The following is a 21,398-nucleotide window of genomic DNA, read 5'->3' as shown; positions in this document are numbered from 1 at the left end:
TGCATTTGCCAAATTTACCCTTGTTAACTTGTATCATTCAAATTTCAGCGTTTTAATGCAGTTTATTGTAGTTCGTGTAAATGATACTTAGTGCATTGAATTTACATTTTGTGTCAACGGGTCGAATTAGCCACACCAGTGACAGTTTACCTCGGGAAACATTGTTGTCCAGATCACAATAAAAAATTATATAAGACTTGGATTAGATATTCTAGAATCGAAACAACTATTCTAAAATACCTACTTATACTAGTTTCAACTTCCCTACATCACAGTTTACCTCATAATCTCGGTTCGCAAACTTCACAGCAGTGACGGCAGCAGAATGATCAGCTATCGTGTTGGACGGAATATAATCATCAGTAAACATTTGAAAACACATCTATCTCTACTCGCGCTTGCAAGCATCGAACCACGGTGAGAATAATCCATGCTTAATATATCCCCGTCGTGTGACGAAATAAATGATATCCTCTTAAACGTCATAAGGTCGTACACACTAAAAACAAATGATTGGTTGTCATAAAAAACGCAAAACTATTTAGTCTTAAGGATTACAAAAAAACAAATCCAAAATAACAACTTAAAACCAAATTCCAAATTTACTGTGGCTTGGAAAAACAAGCTAAAATAGGTGCAGCCTAGAAACCAGCGAGGAAATTACTGATGCATATTTATGATAAAGAGTGTTAAATTGTGTGCAGAATTCCCCAATGTGCCCAGACATAAAGATGACTACAAATTGAATTGGGAAGTATGTTGAATACATACTGCTGGATACTCCCACTCCTGTCGCCAACCGCATGTGTTTGCCGTCATTATGAACAGAAATGCAACGTGCTTCAACCGATGTTTTAGTGTCCGTGGAGTGTTTCTCCATACTTTCCAATAGAATTGTGTGTTTCAGAACCTACAAATATTCAATAACTAACTTATTGCTCGTTCAATACATATATCCTACAAACAGCCACAATATATAATGTTCTTATTGATCGTCCTATACATATATCCTACAAACAGCCGCAATATATAAGGTTCGTACACATGTTTGGTCATCGATTTTCCAAATCCTGACTCTGCCGTCATTTGAAACCGAAACAAAACAGCTGACTCAGCACAATCAGGAAGAGTCTGCAAAAACACCATAATGAAGAAACTATTATTACATGTAAACAGGGTTTTGTGCCCCAGTGATTTAAATCAGTGACAAAAACAAAACAAGAATTTGACTAAATAAATTAAATCAGAAAGACTTTTCTGAATTTGGTTTACATTTATAATTCCACTGTTATAATTAGTGTGGAGCAGACAATTTACACTCACGAGACATGATTACAGCAGCTGACGTTACAACATTTCATTCATTTTCAGCCACTAGTGATGATATTTGAATAGTTATAGTATGTCTATTGACATAAGCTAATATACTTTTTGTTATGAATTATGTTATGATCTCCATGGATGTGAGGGGTACAGAAACTGACAATGCTTTTTTTGAGCACATTTAACATTTAAAAAAATAAATCACTAAAAAATGATCAGTCACTGTTTTTCAGTATTTTGGATATCGAAGAGCAGTATGTCCCGATTAATAACATTTATTGTTTACAATTGTCTTTTGTGATGAAATATAATTTTTTTAGTGATGTAACTTCAATATATGTATGTTACAAAGACAAACCTTGATTTCCTAGACACACGAGCTGTGAAACCTGGAAACTGAAGTGACATTTGGTTTTTCAAAATCCATCACATCAGTTATAACAAGTGAGTGATCAGAAAATACAAGATGCAGCCACATGTTGTAGACATCTACTGACGTCGCAAGCACTTCATAACCTCTGCAAAAATCCAATTGTAAGTTCAAAATAATTAATGTAAAAATATATTAAACAATATGCATGGATCTGTTCACAAATTTAGTCATAAAAATAAAAGCTCAAATAGATGTAAATGCAACATGGTTTATTATTTTATAACTGCTTCTGCAAATGCTCATGCCCACATCAGTGATATTGAGGCAAGTTGCTTTTTATGTCTACTTGGGCCGTTATTTTTCTCACTAAATATGTAAAAATTTTGAAACTAACTTTTACCAAAATACGACTTCTTATCAGGCAGCAAAAGCACGATTTTGTCTTTACTCTTCATAATTTTGCGACAAAACGACCAAAAACAGTCTCAACTTTAAAGATGAAATTTTTCGCCAAGTCTGTTTACAAACAGCTGATTGCTGATGACGCAATGTTTATTTTCACAGCTGTTCAATAAATATGTTTCGCGCTCAATAATTTTCGGAAATAAATGCACATTAACGAACTCCTGAACTTGCAATTCCATTATGGCGTAAATGTTTAACTTGTAAATCACTTGTGCAGCAAAAAAACGCAATCTACTATCGTTCTTGGACCAATGAAACGTTACTTCTTTATTTGAGTTTGCATTTGGCAAAAGGTCATCACGCGGTCAAATTTTTATGAAAAAGAATTTATTGCCCATTCATTGGCACAAAACAAAACCGGAGATAGCCAGCAATAGCTGAATTTCGGCACTGGAAACTTCTGAAAAAATGTTACGTCATAACTAACCACTGAAATCATATTTGGCAAACTCATGAATTATTGCGTCACGTTAATTAGATTCAGAAAACATTACTAATAAAATTTTTAAACAACTGCGGTAACTTAAAACACCAAATTTTATTTTAACTCCAAAAGTGCCATTTTTTCCCCAAATTCATGCCGCAATTGATAACAAAGTATTTTTTTATGGTATCACTTTTCATCACATGGTCGTTAGTGCGTGACCAAATTTCCACAAAAAGCTTGTCAACAAACATTTTTTGACAAATCTCAACGTTTACATGTGATTTTATGGATTCTTTTTATTCTATGTATAAATAAATCTCTGTCTGCCTTATCAAGTAACAGCACAAACATAATAAAGAGATATTTTACACAATGCAAAACAACATGGACGGATCTAAATGAAAACTTTATTTACGCCAAAAACATGCACCAGATTTTGAACACAAGCGAAAGCATACATAATAGGATCCACTAAAATAGGACATTTCATTTACTGGAACCATGCCTTCTACAAAACACATCTTCTATTAAAACTATTTCAGCAACCTTACTGTCTGAGGCGATGCAATGTCAAATGTTTTCAAGCAGGAAGGTTTGTGAAATCAAGGGACACACTAATGAACATATACAGCAATTAGACTACAAATACAAAGTAGAAACAACTTAAACAATTGGTGCAGAAAACATAAGGGTTTATATCTACATAAGTTAGCCTGTTTGAATCAAAACATAAAAATAACAGCTTGAATTTAAATGTAACATGTCTTATCTTATGTTACCTTCTGAGACCAACACATTACACCCAAAATCAAAAACGGAAAGACACAATCCCACTATACGCACACATGGCATAAAGAGTGTAAATTTGGAAAGTATATTCTATGACCGGCTTCAATTAAACAGCTTTAAAAACCTACAGTGAAGAAAAAGGTGCAAAAACCAGGGGTTTCCGTACTTTGCCATAACACAAAACACTTGCTGTAAAAAAATTGCATACCCGACACATTAAACCATCAATGCTCTAGTGGATAATCTTGAAAATACCGTATACAAGTGTGTGTGCTACTGTGCAAGCCTGAAATAAGAATACAAAAAGACATTTAAAAATAAAATCAAAGTTTAAAATGTATATGTGGCTTTGCCAAGCATATACTGGTCAAAAATATTTAGCCGCAAGGGTCAGCCTACACTTGCCTAAGAAAATTGGTTTCCAGGCCAAACATAAACAGCTTAGCAATGTGACTTAGTTGTTTTTAGAAACTAACACTGCCTATTACTTCAGACTTGTCAAAGTTTTTAGTCTGTCACATATTTGTAAAGTTAAATCCCAACATCCCACCTTTTCTTTGTGTAATTTATCTCCCATTTCCCCAGTTCAGGTAAAGGTTTGTTGCTTAATAACCCTGACTCATCGTTGGACAACTGCTTAGTCACTCACTTTGACAACAATGATTCATCAGTATTTTGTTGCTCAGCATCTGAAAAAGCAATTGTAAGTTCTTAAAAAGCCAAACAAAATAAATACAAACCAGCAAAATGCATAAAAATGTTGACACTTCTTTACAAATTAAATTTGCATAATGAAGTTTGTACTGATGTGTGTAATAAGAAAAACAATAAAGGAATCATAATAAAATAAAAAAGTGTATTCTGAATGTCAATAAATATGATAATAGTAACATATCAAACCGGCCAAAACAGTGGTCATTCTGTTTAAATCAAGGAACAAAAATCAAGATACAAAAAAAGATTAAAAGTTTAAATATGTGATAAAATAAAATTATTTCGGAAAACATAAATAATGTCTTTCCTAATGCAGGATATTTTCTGAGATCATTACCAAAGCAACTCTGCAAACACCTCAACTAACGGACAAATCATTTGGAAATCGCAGCAAGGGACATTACCTGGATTGTTGTGAAATGTCAAAGTTGAAGGGTCGTCAAACTCATCACTGAACGGGATGTCAACATTACTAGGATGCGTCTAATCATCGATTATTTCTACTGTAAACTAGTCGTTTGTAGCAAAATACGAGGTTTTATTCAAATCTGGACTTCCAGGCATGGAGGTGGCACCTTTCTGGGTTTGTTTGAGCTCTTCTGTCACCCGATGGCTAAATGTCCGCCCAAATATGCAACTGTCGGCAGATGCAGAGATTAAGTGAGAATTGTGGTCGAAAGTGAGAGCAACCGCTACCTCTGAATGCCGGCTGATCATGCAAACACAATCTCCTGCAAGACAAACAAAAGATTCTTGTTAAAAATATTAATTGGAAAAACAGTTGCAAATACATTAAAGCAATTTAAAAACTGATGCAGAAAAAATGCAAACTTGTAAAAGGCCAGTATTGTGAAATTCCTACCATGAGTAAATTTGCTAGACATACATTTAGTCATTTGACATGAATAAAACATGTTTGATTAATTTAAGTGGAAATGCTTATTAATATTGTATAACTGCAAATTGCTTTTCAATTTTCTCAACAAATGCAAACCAACACTGACCTGTGGTGTACGGGAGGACATAGATGTTTTTATCAACACACGAGGTTGCAACAAGCGTTTTGCACCAAAGATGTCACATTAGGTTAAATTGCAGCTGCGCGCAACTAGCACTGAATCATCGATGAATAAAATCCACAGTTAGAATGGCTGGGTTTAAAATTTTGTGGATTTGCTTACTCAACAATGTCCATGTCAGCCATCGAGTGTTTCTCAATGTAATGTTGTTCTCAACTGATGTCAGTTGTAGTAGTAGAGAGACTTGTCTGTTCCACAGCTCATTAGTCGAAACTGTAATTATAAATCTGATTTAGACCAAGAATTGTCAGCATCAAGATTAAACAACTATGCTCTCTGTTAAACAACATAATGAGACTAAAACACAAAAATCACAAAAGTGGTACAAAAACAAATGAAGCTGAAAACTGGACACTTTCACTGTGACTAATATATATATATATAATTAAGAAAGCTTAGGCAAAGTAAAAAGCAATGTACAAAGAAAGGTTTGGAAAAAAGTCAGATTTTTAAATGTTACACATTTGGTTCAAACAAAGGCAAATCACTTAAACGTGCGTGTTGCATTTGCCAAATTTACCCTTGTTAACTTGTATCATTCAAATTTCAGCGTTTTAATGCAGTTTATTGTAGTTCGTGTAAATGATATATACTTAGTGCATTGAATTTACATTTTGTGTCAACGGGTCGAATTAGCCACACCAGTGACAGTTTACCTCGGGAAACATTGTTGTCCAGATCACAATAAAAAATTATATAAGACTTGGATTAGATATTCTAGAATCGAAACAACTATTCTAAAATACCTACTTATACTAGTTTCAACTTCCCTACATCACAGTTTACCTCATAATCTCGGTTCGCAAACTTCACAGCAGTGACGGCAGCAGAATGATCAGCTATCGTGTTGGACGGAATATAATCATCAGTAAACATGTGAACACATCGATCTCTACTGGCGCTTGCAAGCATCGAACCACGGTGAGAATAATCCATGCTTAATATATCCCCGTCGTGTGACGAAATAAATGATATCCTCTTAAACGTCATAAGGTCGTACACACTAAAAACAAATGATTGGTTGTCATAAAAAACGCAAAACTATTTAGTCTTAAGGATTACAAAAAAACAAATCCAAAATAACAACTTAAAACCAAATTCCAAATTTACTGTGGCTTGGAAAAACAAGCTAAAATAGGTGCAGCCTAGAAACCAGCGATGAAATTACTGATGCATATTTATGATAAAGAGTGTTAAATTGTGTGCAGAATTCCCCAATGTGCCCAGACATAAAGATGACTACAAATTGAATTGGGAAGTATGTTGAATACATACTGCTGGATACTCCCACTCCTGTCGTCAACCGCATGTGTTTGCCGTCATTATGAACAGAAATGCAACGTGCTTCAACCGATGTTTTAGTGTCCGTGGAGTGTTTCTCCATACTTTCCAATAGAATTGTGTGTTTCAGAACCTACAAATATTCAATAACTAACTTATTGCTCGTTCAATACATATATCCTACAAACAGCCACAATATATAATGTTCTTATTGATCGTCCAATACATATATCCTACAAACAGCCGCAATATATAAGGTTCGTACACATGTTTGGTCATCGATTTTCCAAATCCTGACTCTGCCGTCATTTGAAACCGAAACAAAACAGCTGACTCAGCACAATCAGGAAGAGTCGGCAAAAACACCATAATGAAGAAACTATTATTACATGTAAACAGGGTTTTGTGCCCCAGTGATTTAAATCAGTGACAAAAACAAAACAAGAATTTGACTAAATAAATTAAATCAGAAAGACTTTTCTGAATTTGGTTTACATTTATAATTCCACTGTTATAATTAGTGTGGAGCAGACAATTTACACTCACGAGACATGATTACAGCAGCTGACGTTACAACATTTCATTCATTTTCAGCCACTACTGATGATATTTGAATAGTTATAGTATGTCTATTGACATAAGCTTATATACTTTTTGTTATGAATTATGTTATGATCTCCATGGATATGAGGGGTACAGAAAATGACAATGCTTTTTTTGAGCACATTTAACATTTAAAAAAATAAATCACTAAAAAATGATCAGTCACTGTTTTTCAGTATTTTGGATATCGAAGAGCAGTGTGTCCCGATTAATAACATTTATTGTTTACAATTGTTTTTGTGATGAAATATAATTTTTTTAGTGATGTAACTTCAATATATGTATGTTACAAAGACAAACCTTGATTTCCTAGACACACAAGCTGTGAAACCTGGAAACTGAAGTGACATTTGGTTTTTCAAAATCCATCACATCAGTTATAACAAGTGAGTGATCAGAAAATACAAGATGCAGCCACATGTTGTAGACATCTATTGACATCGCAAGCACTTCATAACCTCTGCAAAAATCCAATTGTAAGTTCAAAATAATTATTGTAAAAATATATTAAACAATATGCATGGATCTGCTCACAAATTTAGTCATAAAAATAAAAGCTCAAATAGATGTAAATGCAACATGGTTTATTATTTTATAACTGCTGCTGCAAATGCTCATGCCCACATCAGTGATATTGAGGCAAGTTGCTTTTTATGTCTACTTGGGCCGTTATTTTTCTCATTAAACATGTAAAAATTTTGAAACTAACTTTTACCAAAATACGACTTCTTATCAGGCAGCAAAAGCAAAAGTACGATTTTGTCTTTAATCTTCATAATTTTGCGACAAAACGACCAAAAACAGTCTCAACTTTAAAGATGAAATTTTTCGCCACGTCTGTTTACAAACAGCTGATCGCTGATGACGCAATGTTTATTTTCACAGCTGTTCAATAAATATGTTTCGCGCTCAACATTTTTCGAACATAAATGCATATTAACGAACTCCTGAACTTGCAATTCCATTATGGCGTAAATGTTTAACTTGTAAATCACTTGTGCAGCAAAAAAACGCAATCTACTATCGTTCTTGGACCAATGAAACGTTACTTCTTTATTTGAGTTTGCATTTGGCAAAAGGTCATCACGCGGTCAAATTTTTATGAAAAAGAATTTATTGCCCATTCATTGGCGCAAAACAAAACCGGAGATAGCCAGCAATAGCTGAATTTCGGCACTGGAAACTTCTGAAAAAATGTTACGTCATAACTAACCACTGAAATCATATTTGGCAAACTCATGAATTATTGCGTCACGTTAATTAGATTCAGAAAACATTACTAATAAATTTTTTAAACAACTGCGGTAACTTAAAACACCAAATTATATTTTAACTCCAAAAGTGCAATTTTTTCCCCAAATTCATGCCGCAATTGATAACAAAGTATTTTTTTATGGTATCACTTTTCATGACATGGTCGTTAGTGCGTGACCAAATTTCCACAAAAAGCTTGTCAACAAACATTTTTTGACAAATCTCAACGTTTACATGTGATTTTATGGACTCCTTTTATTCTATGTTTAAACAAATCTCTGTCTGCCTTATCAAGTAACAGCACAAACATAATAAAGAGATATTTTACACAATGCAAAACAACATGGACGGATCTAAAAGAAAACTTTATTTACGCCAAAAACATGCACCAGATTTTGAACACAAGCGAAAGCATACATAATAGGATCCACTAAAATAAGACATTTCATTTACTGGAACCTTGCCTTCTACAAAACACATCTTCTATTAAAACTATTTCAGCAACCTTACTGTCTGAGGCGATGCAATGTCAAATGTTTTCAAGCAGGAAGGTTTGTGAAATCAAGGGACACACTAATGAACATATACAGCAATTAAGCTGCAAATACAAAGTAGAAACAACCTTAAACAATTGGTGCAGAAAACGTAGGGGTTTATATCTACATAAGTTAGCCTGTTTGAATCAAAACATAAAAATAACAGCTTGAATTTAAATGTAACATGTCTTATCTTATGTTACCTTCTGAGACCAACACATTACACCCAAAATCAAAAACGGAAAGACACAATCCCACTATACACACACATGGCATTTGTAAAGTATATTCTATGACCGGCTTCAATTAAACAGCTTTAAAAACCTACAGTGAAGAAAAAGGTTCAAAAACCAGGGGTTTCCGTACTTTGCCATAACACAAAACACTTGCTGTAAAAAAATTGCATATCCGACACATTAAACCATCAATGCTCTGGTGGATAATCTTGAAAATACCGTATAAAAGTGTGTGTGTGTGTGTGTGGGGGGGGGGGGGGGGGGGGGAGACGAAGAAAATAATCCATCAGTAAATCCAAGCTATGACTCAAATGTTGGTTTGTACGTGTCCTTCTGCTACTGTGCAAGCCTGAAATAAGAATACAAAAAGACATTTAGAAATAAAATCAAAGTTTAAAATGTATATGTGGCTTTGCCAAGCATATACTGGTCAAAAATATTTAGCCCCAAGGGTCAGCCTACACTTGCCTAAGAAAATTGGTTTCCAGGCCAAACATAAACAGCTTAGCAATGTGACTTAGTTGTTTTTAGAAACTAACACTGCCTATTACTTGAAATATATATGTCTAAATAAAACAGTGGACGACTTCAGACTTGTCAAAGTTTTTAGTCTGTCACATATTTGTAAAGTTAAATCCCAACATCCCACCTTTTCTTTGTATAATTTATCTCCCATTTCCCCAGTTCAGGTAAAGGTTTGTTGCTTAATAACCCTGACTCATCGTTGGACAACTGCTTAGTCACTCACTTTGACAACAATGATTCATCAGTATTTTGTTGCTCAGCATCTGAAAAAGCAATTGTAAGTTCTTAAAAAGCCAAACAAAATAAATACAAACCAGCAAAATGCATAAAAATGTTGACACTTCTTTACAAATTAAATTTGCATAATGAAGTTTGTACTGATGTGTGTAATAAGAAAAACAATAAAGGAATCATAATAAAATAAAAAAGTGTATTCTGAATGTCAATAAATATGATAATAGTAACATATCAAACCAGCCAAAACAGTGGTCATTCTGTTTAAATCAAGGAACAAAAATCAAGATACAAAAAAAGATTATAAGTTTAAATATGTGACAAAACAAAATTATTTCGGAAAACATAAATAATGTCTTTCCTAATGCAGGATATTTTCTGGGATCATTACCAAAGCAACTCTGCAAACACCTCAACTAACGGACAAATCATTTGGAAATCGCAGAAAGGGACATTACCTGGATTGTTGAAATTTCAAAGTTGAAGGGTCATCAAACTCATCACTGAACGTGATGTCAACATTACTAGGATGTGTCGAATCATCGATTGTTTCTACTGTAAACTAGTCGTTTGTAGCAAAATACGAGGTTTTATTCAAATCTGGACTTCCAGGCATGGAGGTGGCACCTTTTTGGGTTTGTTTGAGCTCTTCTGTCACCCGATGGCTAAATGTCCGCCCAAATATGCAACTGTCGGCAGATGCGGAGATTAAGTGAGAGTTGTGGTCGAAAGTGAGAGCAACCGCTACCTCTGAATGCCGACTGATCATGCAAACACAATCTCCTGCGAGACAAACAAAAGATTCTTGTTAAAAATGTTAATTGGAAAAACAGTTGCAAATACATTAAAGCAATTTAAAAACTGATGCAGAAAAAATGCAAACTTGTAAAAGGCCAGTATTGTGACATTCCTACCATGAGCAAATTTGCTAGACATACATTTAGTCATTTGACATGAATAAAACATGTTTGATTGAATTAAGTGGAAATACTTATTAATACTGCATAACTGCAAATTGCTTTTCAATTTTCTCATCAAATGCAAACCAACACTGACCTGTGGTGTACGGGAGGACATAGATGTTTTATCAACACACGAGGTTGCAACAAGCGTTTTGCACCAAAGATGTCATATTCGGTTAAATTGCAGCTGCACGCAACAAGCACTGAATCATCGATGAATAAAATCCACAGTTAGAATGGCTGGGTTTAAAATTGTGTGGATTTGCTTACTCAACAATGTCCATGTCAGCCATCGAGTGTTTCTCAATGTAATGTTGTTTTCAACTGATGTCAGTTGTAGTAGTAGAGAGACTTGTCTGTTCCACAGCTCATTAGTCGAAACTGTAATTATAAATCTGATTTAGACCAAGAATTGTCAGCATCAAGATTAAACAACTATGCTCTCTGTTAAACAACATAATGAGACTAAAACACAAAAATCACAAAAGCGGTACAAAAACAAATGCAGTTGAAAACTGGACACTTTCACTGTGACTGATATATATATATATATATATATATATATAACTAGAAGGGTGGCTTAGCACATTTTGTCATTGCCTATACACTATAACTTATTTTAAAACATTCATAGATTTCCTCTGCTTATTTTATATTAGGTCCCACATTATCCAGCGTCTTTTATAACCTTAGTTGTTTCTGCAGGCAGAAACTCATGGGTCCCCACACATGCAAAGTTAAAAATAATGCATTTCAAGAGATTACCATGAGAAAGTCGGGTGTTGTAAGGTAAAACACAGTGATCAGCACTGGGCTTAAATAATAATACTATGAAACCACAATAATTCAATCAATAGTACTACAAAATTTGAGCCCAATCCGCCAATGTTTAAAGGTTTGACCACTAGAGGTGTTTTGAGCAACAACCATTAATGCTTCTGACTACACAGGGCTGTTAACAACCCCCTAACTGCCATGCCACAAAAACATCCAACAAGCAACCCACAAACACAAGTAACACACAACTGGTTGCCCTTGTAACACTATTGGGTCACAGAAATCTTTCGTTTGTGGTGCCCAATAACATACAAATACGTTTTACACTTTGGGGGCTAGTGGGGTGAATGTTGGGGCTACAGGGTTGAACACAACAATCAACACCTATAAATGGCCTCTTCTTCAAGCTATCAAAATTTCAGCCCATTCCGACACTGTTTAAAACCTCACCCATTTTAAGGGGTTGACAGGGTAAATACTGGGGTTATCAACACAAACAAAGTGGGAAGCACATCCACATAACTACCTTTACCATATGAGTAAGTTTCATCCGAATCCATTAAACATTTTATGGCAAAACGAGTCTGACAAACTTTGCGGGGTAAAAAAATATTTTAGGGGGCTAGCGGGGTAAGTACTAAGGTTATCAACACAAACAAAGTGGGATGCACATCTACATAACTATATCTACCATCTGTGCAAATTCCACCCAAATCCATTATACATTTGATAGAAAAAAGGGTCGGACAAACTATGGGTGAAAAAAAAACATTTTAGGGGGCTAACGGGATAAATAGTGGGGTTATCATCACAAACCAAGTGGGATGCACATCTACATAACTATATCTACCATCTGTGCAAATTTCACCCAAATCCATTAAACATTTGATGGAAAAACGAGTCGGACAAACTTTGGGTGAAAAAAAACATTTTAGGGGCTAGCGGGGTAAATAGTGGGGTTATCAACACAAACAAAGTGGGATGCACATCTACATAACTATACCTACCATCTGCGTAAATTTCATCAAAATCCATCAAACATTTCATGGAAAAATGAGTCGGACAAACTTTAGGGGAGAAAAAACATTTTAGGGGGCTAACGGGATAAATAGTGGGGTTATCATCACAAACCAAGTGGGATGCACATCTACATAACTATATCTACCATCTGTGCAAATTTCACCCAAATCCATTAAACATTTGATGGAAAAACGAGTCGGACAAACTTTGGGTGAAAAAAACCATTTTAGGGGCTAGCGGGGTAAATAGTGGGGTTATCAACACAAACAAAGTGGGATGCACATCTACATAACTATATCTACCATCTGTGTAAGTTTCATCTAAATTCATTAAACATTTGATGGCAAAACGAGTCGGACAAACTTTGGGGTGAAAGGGGGCTAACGGGGTAAATACTGGGGTTATCAACAAAAACAAAGTGGGATGCACATCTACATAACTATATCTACCATCTGTGTAAATTTCATCAAAATCCATCAAACATTTCATGGAAAAACGAGTCGGACAAACTTTAGGGGAGAAAAAAAAGGAAAAAAAAGAAAAAAACAAACAAACAATTTGAGTAAAATCAATATGTGTCCCCTTCAGGGAAGGGGACCCATAATTAAGAAAGCTTAGGCAAAGCAAAAAGCAATGTACAAAGAAAGGTTCGGAAAAAAGTCAGATTTTTAAATGTTACACATTTGGTTCAAACAAAGGCAAATCACTTAAACATGCGTGTTGCATTTGCCAAATTTACCCTTGTTAACTTGTATCATTTAAATTTCAGCGTTTTAATGCAGTTTATTGTAGTTCGTGTAAATGATACTTAGTGCATTGAATTTACATTTTGTGTCAACTGGGTCGAATTAGCCACACCAGTGACAGTTTACCTCGGGAAACATTGTTGTCCAGATCACAATAAAAAATTATATAAGACTTGGATTAGATATTCTAGAATCGAAACAACTATTCTAAAATACCTAGTTATACTAGTTTCAACTTCCCTACATCACAGTTTACCTCATAATCTTGGTTCGCAAACTTCACAGCAGTGACGGCAGCAGAATGATCAGCTATCGTGTTGGATGGAATATAATCATCAGTAAACATGTGAACACATCGATCTCTACTCGCGCTTCCAAGCATCGAACCACAGTGAGAATAATCCATGCTTAATATATCCCCGTCATGTGACAAAATAAATGATATCCTCTTAAACGTCATAAGGTCGTACACACTAAAAACAAATGATTTGTTGTCATAAAAAACGCAAAACTATTTAGTCTTAAGGATTACAAAAAAACAAATCCAAAATAACAACTTAAAACCAAATTCCAAATTTACTGTGGCTTGGAAAAACAAGCTAAAATAGGTGCAGCCTAGAAACCAACGATGAAATTACTGATGCATATTTATGATAAAGAGTGTTAAATTGTGTGCAGAATTCCCCAATGTGCCCAGACATAAAGATGACTACAAATTGAATTAGGAAGTATGTTGAATACATACTGCTGGATACTCCCACTCCTGTCGCCAACCGCATGTGTTTGCCGTCATTATGAACAGAAATGCAACGTGCTTCAACCGATGTTTTAGTGTCCGTGGAGTGTTTCTCCATACTTTCCAATAGAATTGTGTGTTTCAGAACCTACAAATATTCAATAACTAACTTATTGCTCGTTCAATACATATATCCTACAAACAGCCACAATATATAATGTTCTTATTGATCGTCCAATACATATATCCTACAAACAACCACAATATATAGGGTTCGTACACATGTTTGGTCATCGATTTTCCAAATCCTGACTCTGCCGTCATTTGAAACCGAAACAAAACAGCTGACTCAGCACAATCAGGAAGAGTCTGCAAAAACACCATAAGGAAGGAACTATTATTACATGTAAACAGGGTTTTGTGCCCCAGTGATTTAAATCAGTGACAAAAACAAAACAAGAATTTGACTAAATAAATTAAATCAGAAAGACTTTTCTGAATTTGGTTTACATTTATAATTCCACTGTTATAATTAGTGTGGAGCAGACAATTTACACTCATGAGACATGATTACAGCAGCTGACGTTACAACATTTCATTCATTTTCAGCCACTACTGATGATATTTGAATAGTTATAGTATGTCTATTGACATAAGCTTATATACTTTTTGTTATGAATTATGTTATGATCTCTATGGATGTGAGGGGTACAGAAACTGACGATGCTTTTTTTGAGCACATTTAACATTAAAAAAAATCACTAAAAAATGATCAGTCACTGTTTTTCAGTATTTTGGATATCGAAGAGCAGTGTGTCCCGATTAATAACATTTATTGTTTACAATTGTCTTTTGTGATGAAATATAATTTTTTTAGTGATGTAACTTCAATATATGTATGTTACAAAGACAAACCTTGATTTCCTAGACACACGAGCTGTGAAACCTGGAAACTGAAGTGACATTTGGTTTTTCAAAATCCATCACATCAGTTATAACAAGTGAGTGATCAGAAAATACAAGATGCAGCCACATGTTGTAGACATCTACTGACATCGCAAGCACTTCATAACCTCTGCAAAAATCCAATTGTTAGTTCAAAATAATTATTGTAAAAATATATTAAACAATATGCATGGATCTGTTCATAAATTTAGTCATAAAAATAAAAGCTCAAATAGATGTAAATGCAACATGGTTTATTATTTTATAACTGCTTCTGCAAATGCTCATGCCCACATCAGTGATATTGAGGCAAGTTGCTTTTTATATCTACTTGGACCGTTATTTTTCTCATTAAATATGTAAAAATTTTGAAACTAACTTTTACCAAAATACGACTTCTTATCAGGCAGCAAAAGCAAAGCACGATTTTGTCTTTAATCTTCATAATTTTGCGACAAAACGACCAAAAACAGTCTCACTTTTAAAGATGAAAATTTTTCGCCACGTCTGTTTACAAACAGCTGATCGCTGATGACGCAATGTTTATTTTCACAGTTGTTCAATAAATATGTTTCGCGCTCAACATTTTTCGAACATAAATGCATGTTAACGAACTCCTGAACTTGCTATTCCATCGAGGCGTAAAAGTTTAACTTGCAAATCACTTTTGCAGCAAAAGTACGCAATCTACTATCGTTCTTAGGCCAATAAAACGGCACTTCTTTATTCGAGTTTGCATTCGGCAAAACGTCATCACGCGATCAATTTTAAAAAAAGAATTTATTACCCATTGATTGGCACAAAACAAAATCGGACATAGCAAGCAGTAGCTCAATTTCGGGCCACTCTAAAATACGCAATCTACGCAATCTACGCAATCTACGCAATCTATATGCAATCTACTAACAAAAACTAACTAAGATGTTGACGGTTTGTGCTATTAGGGTCAGGGTGAGGATTTGTGATACAAATAACTTTATAATTTAATTTCAGATGCCTTTCAGGTCTAAATTTCTCTACAAGGGTTAACATGCGGTGCCATACAGTGTTTAGTACCACTCTCAACACATATGAGAATATTAAGCCTAAACTGGACATCTAAAACTAAGATATAGTGTTAATTTTATTATAAACCCTCACCCAGGCCCTAAAAGCCCTAACCTTAAACATTTTTAAAAGTTGCATACGTTTTATAAGTAGATTGCGTACAGATTGCGTAGATTGCGTAGATTGCGTAGATTGCGTAGATTGCGTAGATTGCGTAGATTGCGTAGATTGCGTAGATTGCGTAGATTGCGTAGATTGCGTAGATTGCGTAGATTGCGTAGATTGCGTAGATTGCGTAGATTGCGTAGATTGCGTAGATTGCGTAGATTGCGTAGATTGCGTAGATTGCGTATTTTAGAGGAGCCCCTCAATTTCGGCACTGGAAACTTCTGGAGAAATGTTACGTCATAACTAAACACTGAAATCATATTTGGCAAACTCATGAATTATTGCGTCACGTTAATTAGATTCAGAAAACTTCACTAATAAAGTTTTTAAACAACCTCGTCAAATTAAAACACAAAATATTATTCTAAATCCAAAAGTGCAATTTTTTTCCCCAAATTCATGACGCATTTCATAACAAAGTATTTTTTTTTGCTATCACTTTTCATGACATGGTCGTTAGTGCGTGACCAAATTTCCACAAAAAGCTTGTCAACAAACATTTTTTGACAAATCTCAGCGTTTACATGTGATTTTATGGACTCCTTTTATTCTATGTTTAAATCAATCTCTATCTGCCTTCTCAAGAAACAACGCAAACATAATCAAGAGATACTTTACAAAATGCAAAACAACACTGATCAATCTAGAAGAAAACTTTATTCACGCCAAAAACATGCAAAAGATTTTGAACACAGGCGAAAACATACAAAATAGGATCGACTAAAAAATGACATTTCATTTACTGGAAGCATGCCTTCTACAAAACACACCTTCTATTAAAACTATTTCAGCAACCTTACTGTCTGAGGCGATGCAATGTCAAATGTTTTCAAGCAGGCAGGTTTGTGAAATCAAGGGACACACTAATGAACATATACAGCAATTAGGCTACAAATACAAAGTAGAAACAACTATTGGTGCTGAAAGGATAGGGGTTTGTATCCACATAAGTAAGCCTGTTTGAATCAAAACATAAAAATAACGGCTGGAATTTGAATGTAATATGTCTTATCAAATGTTACCTTCTGAGACTAACACATTAACCCAGAAATGAAAAACGGAAAGACACAATCCCAGTACTATACTCACATGTGGCTTAAAGAGTGCAAATCTGAAAGTATGTTTCATGACGGGTTTCCATTACACAGCTTTAAAAACTTACAGCGAAGAAAAAGATGCGGAACCCCTGGGTTTAGCATATGTATCCTTTGGCGACTTTGCACGCCTGCAATAAGAATACAAAAAGACATTTAGAAGTGAAATCAAAGTTTAAAATGCACATGTGGCTTTACCAAGCTTATAGTTCTCAAGAATATTTTGTGGCAAGTGTCAGCTACACTTGACCATGAAAATTTGTTTCCGGGCCAAACATAAATAGCACAGCAATGCAGGATAGTTATAAACAACAAAATTATGTATGCCATTCTAGTCTATCACCCCTGGTGAAAAAGATTTCATGATGACAAAAAACTCACTATCATGGTAATTGATCATTTGCAAAAAAGTTGATACCTAAAACCATTGCTTTTTTAATGTCCCTATAGAGCAAAACCAAATACCGTATAAATGTAGGGATGCATTCACGACGAAAAGAATCTGTCAGTAAATCCAAGCTATGATTCAAATGTCTGTATGTATGTGTCCTTTGGCGACTTTGCACGCCTGTAATAAGAATACAAAAAGACATTTAGAAGTGAAATCAAAGTTTAAAATGCACATGTGGCTTTACCAAGCTGATAGATCTCAAGAATATTTTGTGGCAAGTGTCAGCTACACTTGACCATGAAAATTTGTTTCCGGGCCAAACATAAATAGCACAGCAATGCAGGCTAGTTATAAACAACAAAATTATGTATGCCATTCTAGTCTATCACCCCTGGTGAAAAAGATTTCATGATGACAAAAAACTCACTATCATGGTAATTGATCATTTGCAAAAAAGTTGATACCTAAAACCATTGCTTTTTTAATGTCCCTATAGAGCAAAACCAAATACCGTATAAATGTAGGGATGCATTCACGACGAAAAGAATCTGTCAGTAAATCCAAGCTATGATTCAAATGTCTGTATGTATGTGTCCTTTGGCGACTTTGCACGCCTGTAATAAGAATACAAAAAGACATTTAGAAGTGAAATCAAAGCTTAAAATGCACATGTCGCTTTACCAAGCTGATAGATCTTAACAATATTTTGTGGCAAGTGTCAGCTACACTTGACCATGAAAATTTGCTTCCGGGCCAAACATGAACAGCACAGCAATGCAGGCTAGTTATAAAAAACAAAATTATGTATGCCATTCTAGTCTATCACCCCTGGTGAAAAAGATTTCATGATGACAAAAAAACTCACTATCATGGCAATTGATCATTTGCAAAAAAGTTTGTACCTAAAACCATTGCTTTTTTATTGTCCTCATAGAGCAAAACCAAATACCGTATAAATTAGGGGTGCAAAAATGCGGTCGCACGGTCGCGCGACCAATAAACTTGCGTGCGCGACCGCAGTTTGTAGTCACAGTTATAAGGTGGTCTATATTTTTAAAATTAATTTTCAGAAATATATTTTGGGTAATAATAAAGTACAGATGAAGTGGCACAATCAGAAGAAAAATAGAGAGTAGGCAACGATCTACCAATATTGTTTTCGCGAAAAACACGCTTGAGTCAAGCCGCGACCGAATTACGTGAGTCGCTTATTTTATGAGGCACTATCGCGATGCTACGGTAACTGTGTAAAATGGGCAATCACCAACTGACATGAAATTACTGTCATCAGTTAAAGTAGTAATTTCCGCACACGTTTTCACAACCTAAAAAGAACATTTACTTTTCACTCTAATAATAAGCATTCTTGCACATTGGGCGCGAATGTGATGCTAATCGTCGTGGGTATGGTAAGAATTTGCAACGCACATGCACTCAACAAAACGTCACTTGCGCCGCACAAACATTTTCAACGGATTGTAGCTGTTAGATTTGAAGCGACGCAATATTTTGGCAAAAAAAGTTTGCCACAAAAATAAGCTAAGGTCATAATTTCAAATCTTCGTATGATGCGTATAACACAAATCACTACATGTTGTTGTATTTAGGGTTAGCCCGATAATACAGTATTAACTGATGCTATTTGTGGCATCGGAACAAATACCCACACATTTATAAACGAGTAAAACGTGCTTTAGTCTGCCAATTCAGCATATAATTTTGCAAAGTCACTTCACACGAACTTTTGACTCAGCTGACATTGTAACGCAATTGCTGCGTCAGGTTTAAAAATTTGCTGTTTGTATCTGAGAACGTGTAAGACGAGCCGAAAGACCGATTTGCCGAATCAGCAATTTTAAAGACGATTCGTCAGGCGTCGGTTAAAAACTGGATATCGGGCAAACCCCAAATCCAAAACCTATGCCAATAGGCTATGCCGATTGGGCTATAAAACTGGTAGGCTACATATAGATTTTTCGGGGCTACTAGGGAGATCTTGGTAGCAATACACGACAGACTTTTTGTACGCTATTGTGTGCCAACAATTCCAAATGTCACGCAACAAACAACTTAACAATTTAGATAGTGGCGTCACCAACAATTGAAACAAATCATTAAGCTGTTCAGTTCAATCTGTGGATTAGGCATAAACTTTCAGGTCTAAGAAAATGGAATATTGTGAAATAAATTAAAATTCTTTAAATCACTAGACAATAAACAATTTAGGACATTTGGTGGGTGTTCGTAAAATATGAACCTGCGATACGGCTATTAGTGGCGAAATGGTTGTGCATTAGGAGGAAAAGTCACATACACAAAAACGTGCGCTACTAAAAAATTTTGCGCGCTACCAGATTCCTAAAAAAATTTTGCACCCCTGGTATAAATGTAGGGGTGCATTCACGAAGAAAAGAATCTGTCAGTAAATCCAAGCTATAATTCAAATGTCTGTATGTATGTGTCCTTTGGCTACTTTGCACACCTGTAATAAGAATACAAACAGACATTTAGAAGTGAAATCAAAGTTTAAAATGCACAGGTGGCTTTACCAAGCATATAGTTCTCAAGAATATTGTGAGGCAAGTGTCAGCTACACTTGACCATGAAAATTTGTTTCCGAGCCAAACATAAACAGCACAGCAATGCAGGATAGTTATAGGCAACAAATTATGTACACCATTCTAGTCCAATGCTCTTCAACCGGTGTGCAAGGTGCACCAAACATGCATGGGGTGCACCAGTACGAAAAGGTATGCAAGGGTGCATCACAAACTTTTAATGATATATTAATATTTGACTTACAAGATATTAGAAAAAAGATGTAGGTTTCAACTCATGTACAACACCAAGGTAAACTTTTTCCATGGTTTATACCTGTGTCCAGTTTGATAGTGTCTGTGTTACATTCGGGTGATGTTTGGATATCGAGTGATGATTTTTTCACCAATGTTTCATAGAAAATTTGCGATCATATGCTTGGAGTTATTTGACAAAATGATATGCATAACAATTTTTCATATCGCTTTTTATCTCAGTTTACCTTTTAAGTAAACAGGGTGCATGAGTTCGTCACAACAACTTCGAGGGTTCACCACACCAAAATAGATTGAAGAGCACTGTTCTAGTCTATCACCCCTATGAAAAACATTTCATGATGACAAAAAACTCACTATCATGGTAATTGAACATTTGCAAAAAAGTTGATACCTAAAACCATTGCTTTTTTAATGTCCTTATAGAGCAAAACCAAATACCGTAGAAAAGTAAGGGTGCATTCACGAAGAAAAGAATCTGTCAGTAAATCCAGCTATGAGTCAAATGCCGGTATGTATGTGTCCTATGGCGACTTTGCACGCCTGTAATAACAACACAAAAAAACATTTAGAAGTGAAATCAAAGCTTAAAATGCACATGTGGCTTTACCAAGCTTATAGTTCTCAACAATATTGTGAGGCAAGTGTCAGCTACACTTGACCATGAAAATTTGTTTCCGGGCCAAACATAAACAGCACAGCAATGCAGGCTAGTTATGAACAACAAAATTATGTATGCCATTCTAGTCTATCACCCCTGGTTAAAAAGATTTTATGATATAGATCAACAAATATCATGGTAATTGATCATTTGAAAAAAAGTTGATACCTAAAACCATTGCTTTTTTAATGTCCTTATA

The 21,398-nt window shown here is 35.0% G+C and overlaps 1 protein-coding gene across 11 annotated transcripts in view; it reads right to left on the bottom strand.

The window, feature by feature from the left end:
• Positions 1-21,398, bottom strand: part of LOC145212626 (uncharacterized) — a 124,913-nt gene that overhangs the window by 18,161 nt on the left and 85,354 nt on the right. For 2 of the 11 annotated variants that reach the window (XM_080080814.1, XM_080080815.1), the window contains 4 exons: positions 20,766-20,860; positions 18,237-18,339; positions 17,800-17,902; positions 16,840-17,465 (listed from right to left, as the gene is read on the bottom strand). In XM_080080814.1, coding sequence (XP_079936940.1) covers positions 17,854-17,902; positions 18,237-18,339; positions 20,766-20,860 — 247 coding nt within the window. In that variant the 3' untranslated portion in view covers positions 16,840-17,465; positions 17,800-17,853. Of the gene's footprint in view, positions 3,664-3,927; positions 4,067-4,495; positions 4,823-5,095; positions 6,174-6,445; positions 6,585-6,716; positions 9,430-9,729; positions 9,869-10,297; positions 10,623-10,895; positions 11,183-13,600; positions 13,818-14,089; positions 14,229-14,360; positions 14,450-14,995; positions 15,156-15,410; positions 16,276-16,839; positions 17,466-17,799; positions 17,903-18,236; positions 18,340-20,105; positions 20,208-20,765; positions 20,861-20,979; positions 21,082-21,398 lie in introns of those variants that run through there. The other 9 variants (XR_013856761.1, XR_013856748.1, XR_013856760.1 and 6 more) reach the window with 9 other exon arrangements.

Source organism: Phallusia mammillata, chromosome 2 (assembly GCF_965637545.1).
Source record: "Phallusia mammillata chromosome 2, kaPhaMamm4.hap1.1, whole genome shotgun sequence".
NCBI lineage: Eukaryota > Metazoa > Chordata > Ascidiacea > Phlebobranchia > Ascidiidae > Phallusia > Phallusia mammillata.
The sequence above is the reverse complement of the archived record's forward strand: the minus strand, read 5'-3'. Positions and strand labels throughout refer to the sequence as shown.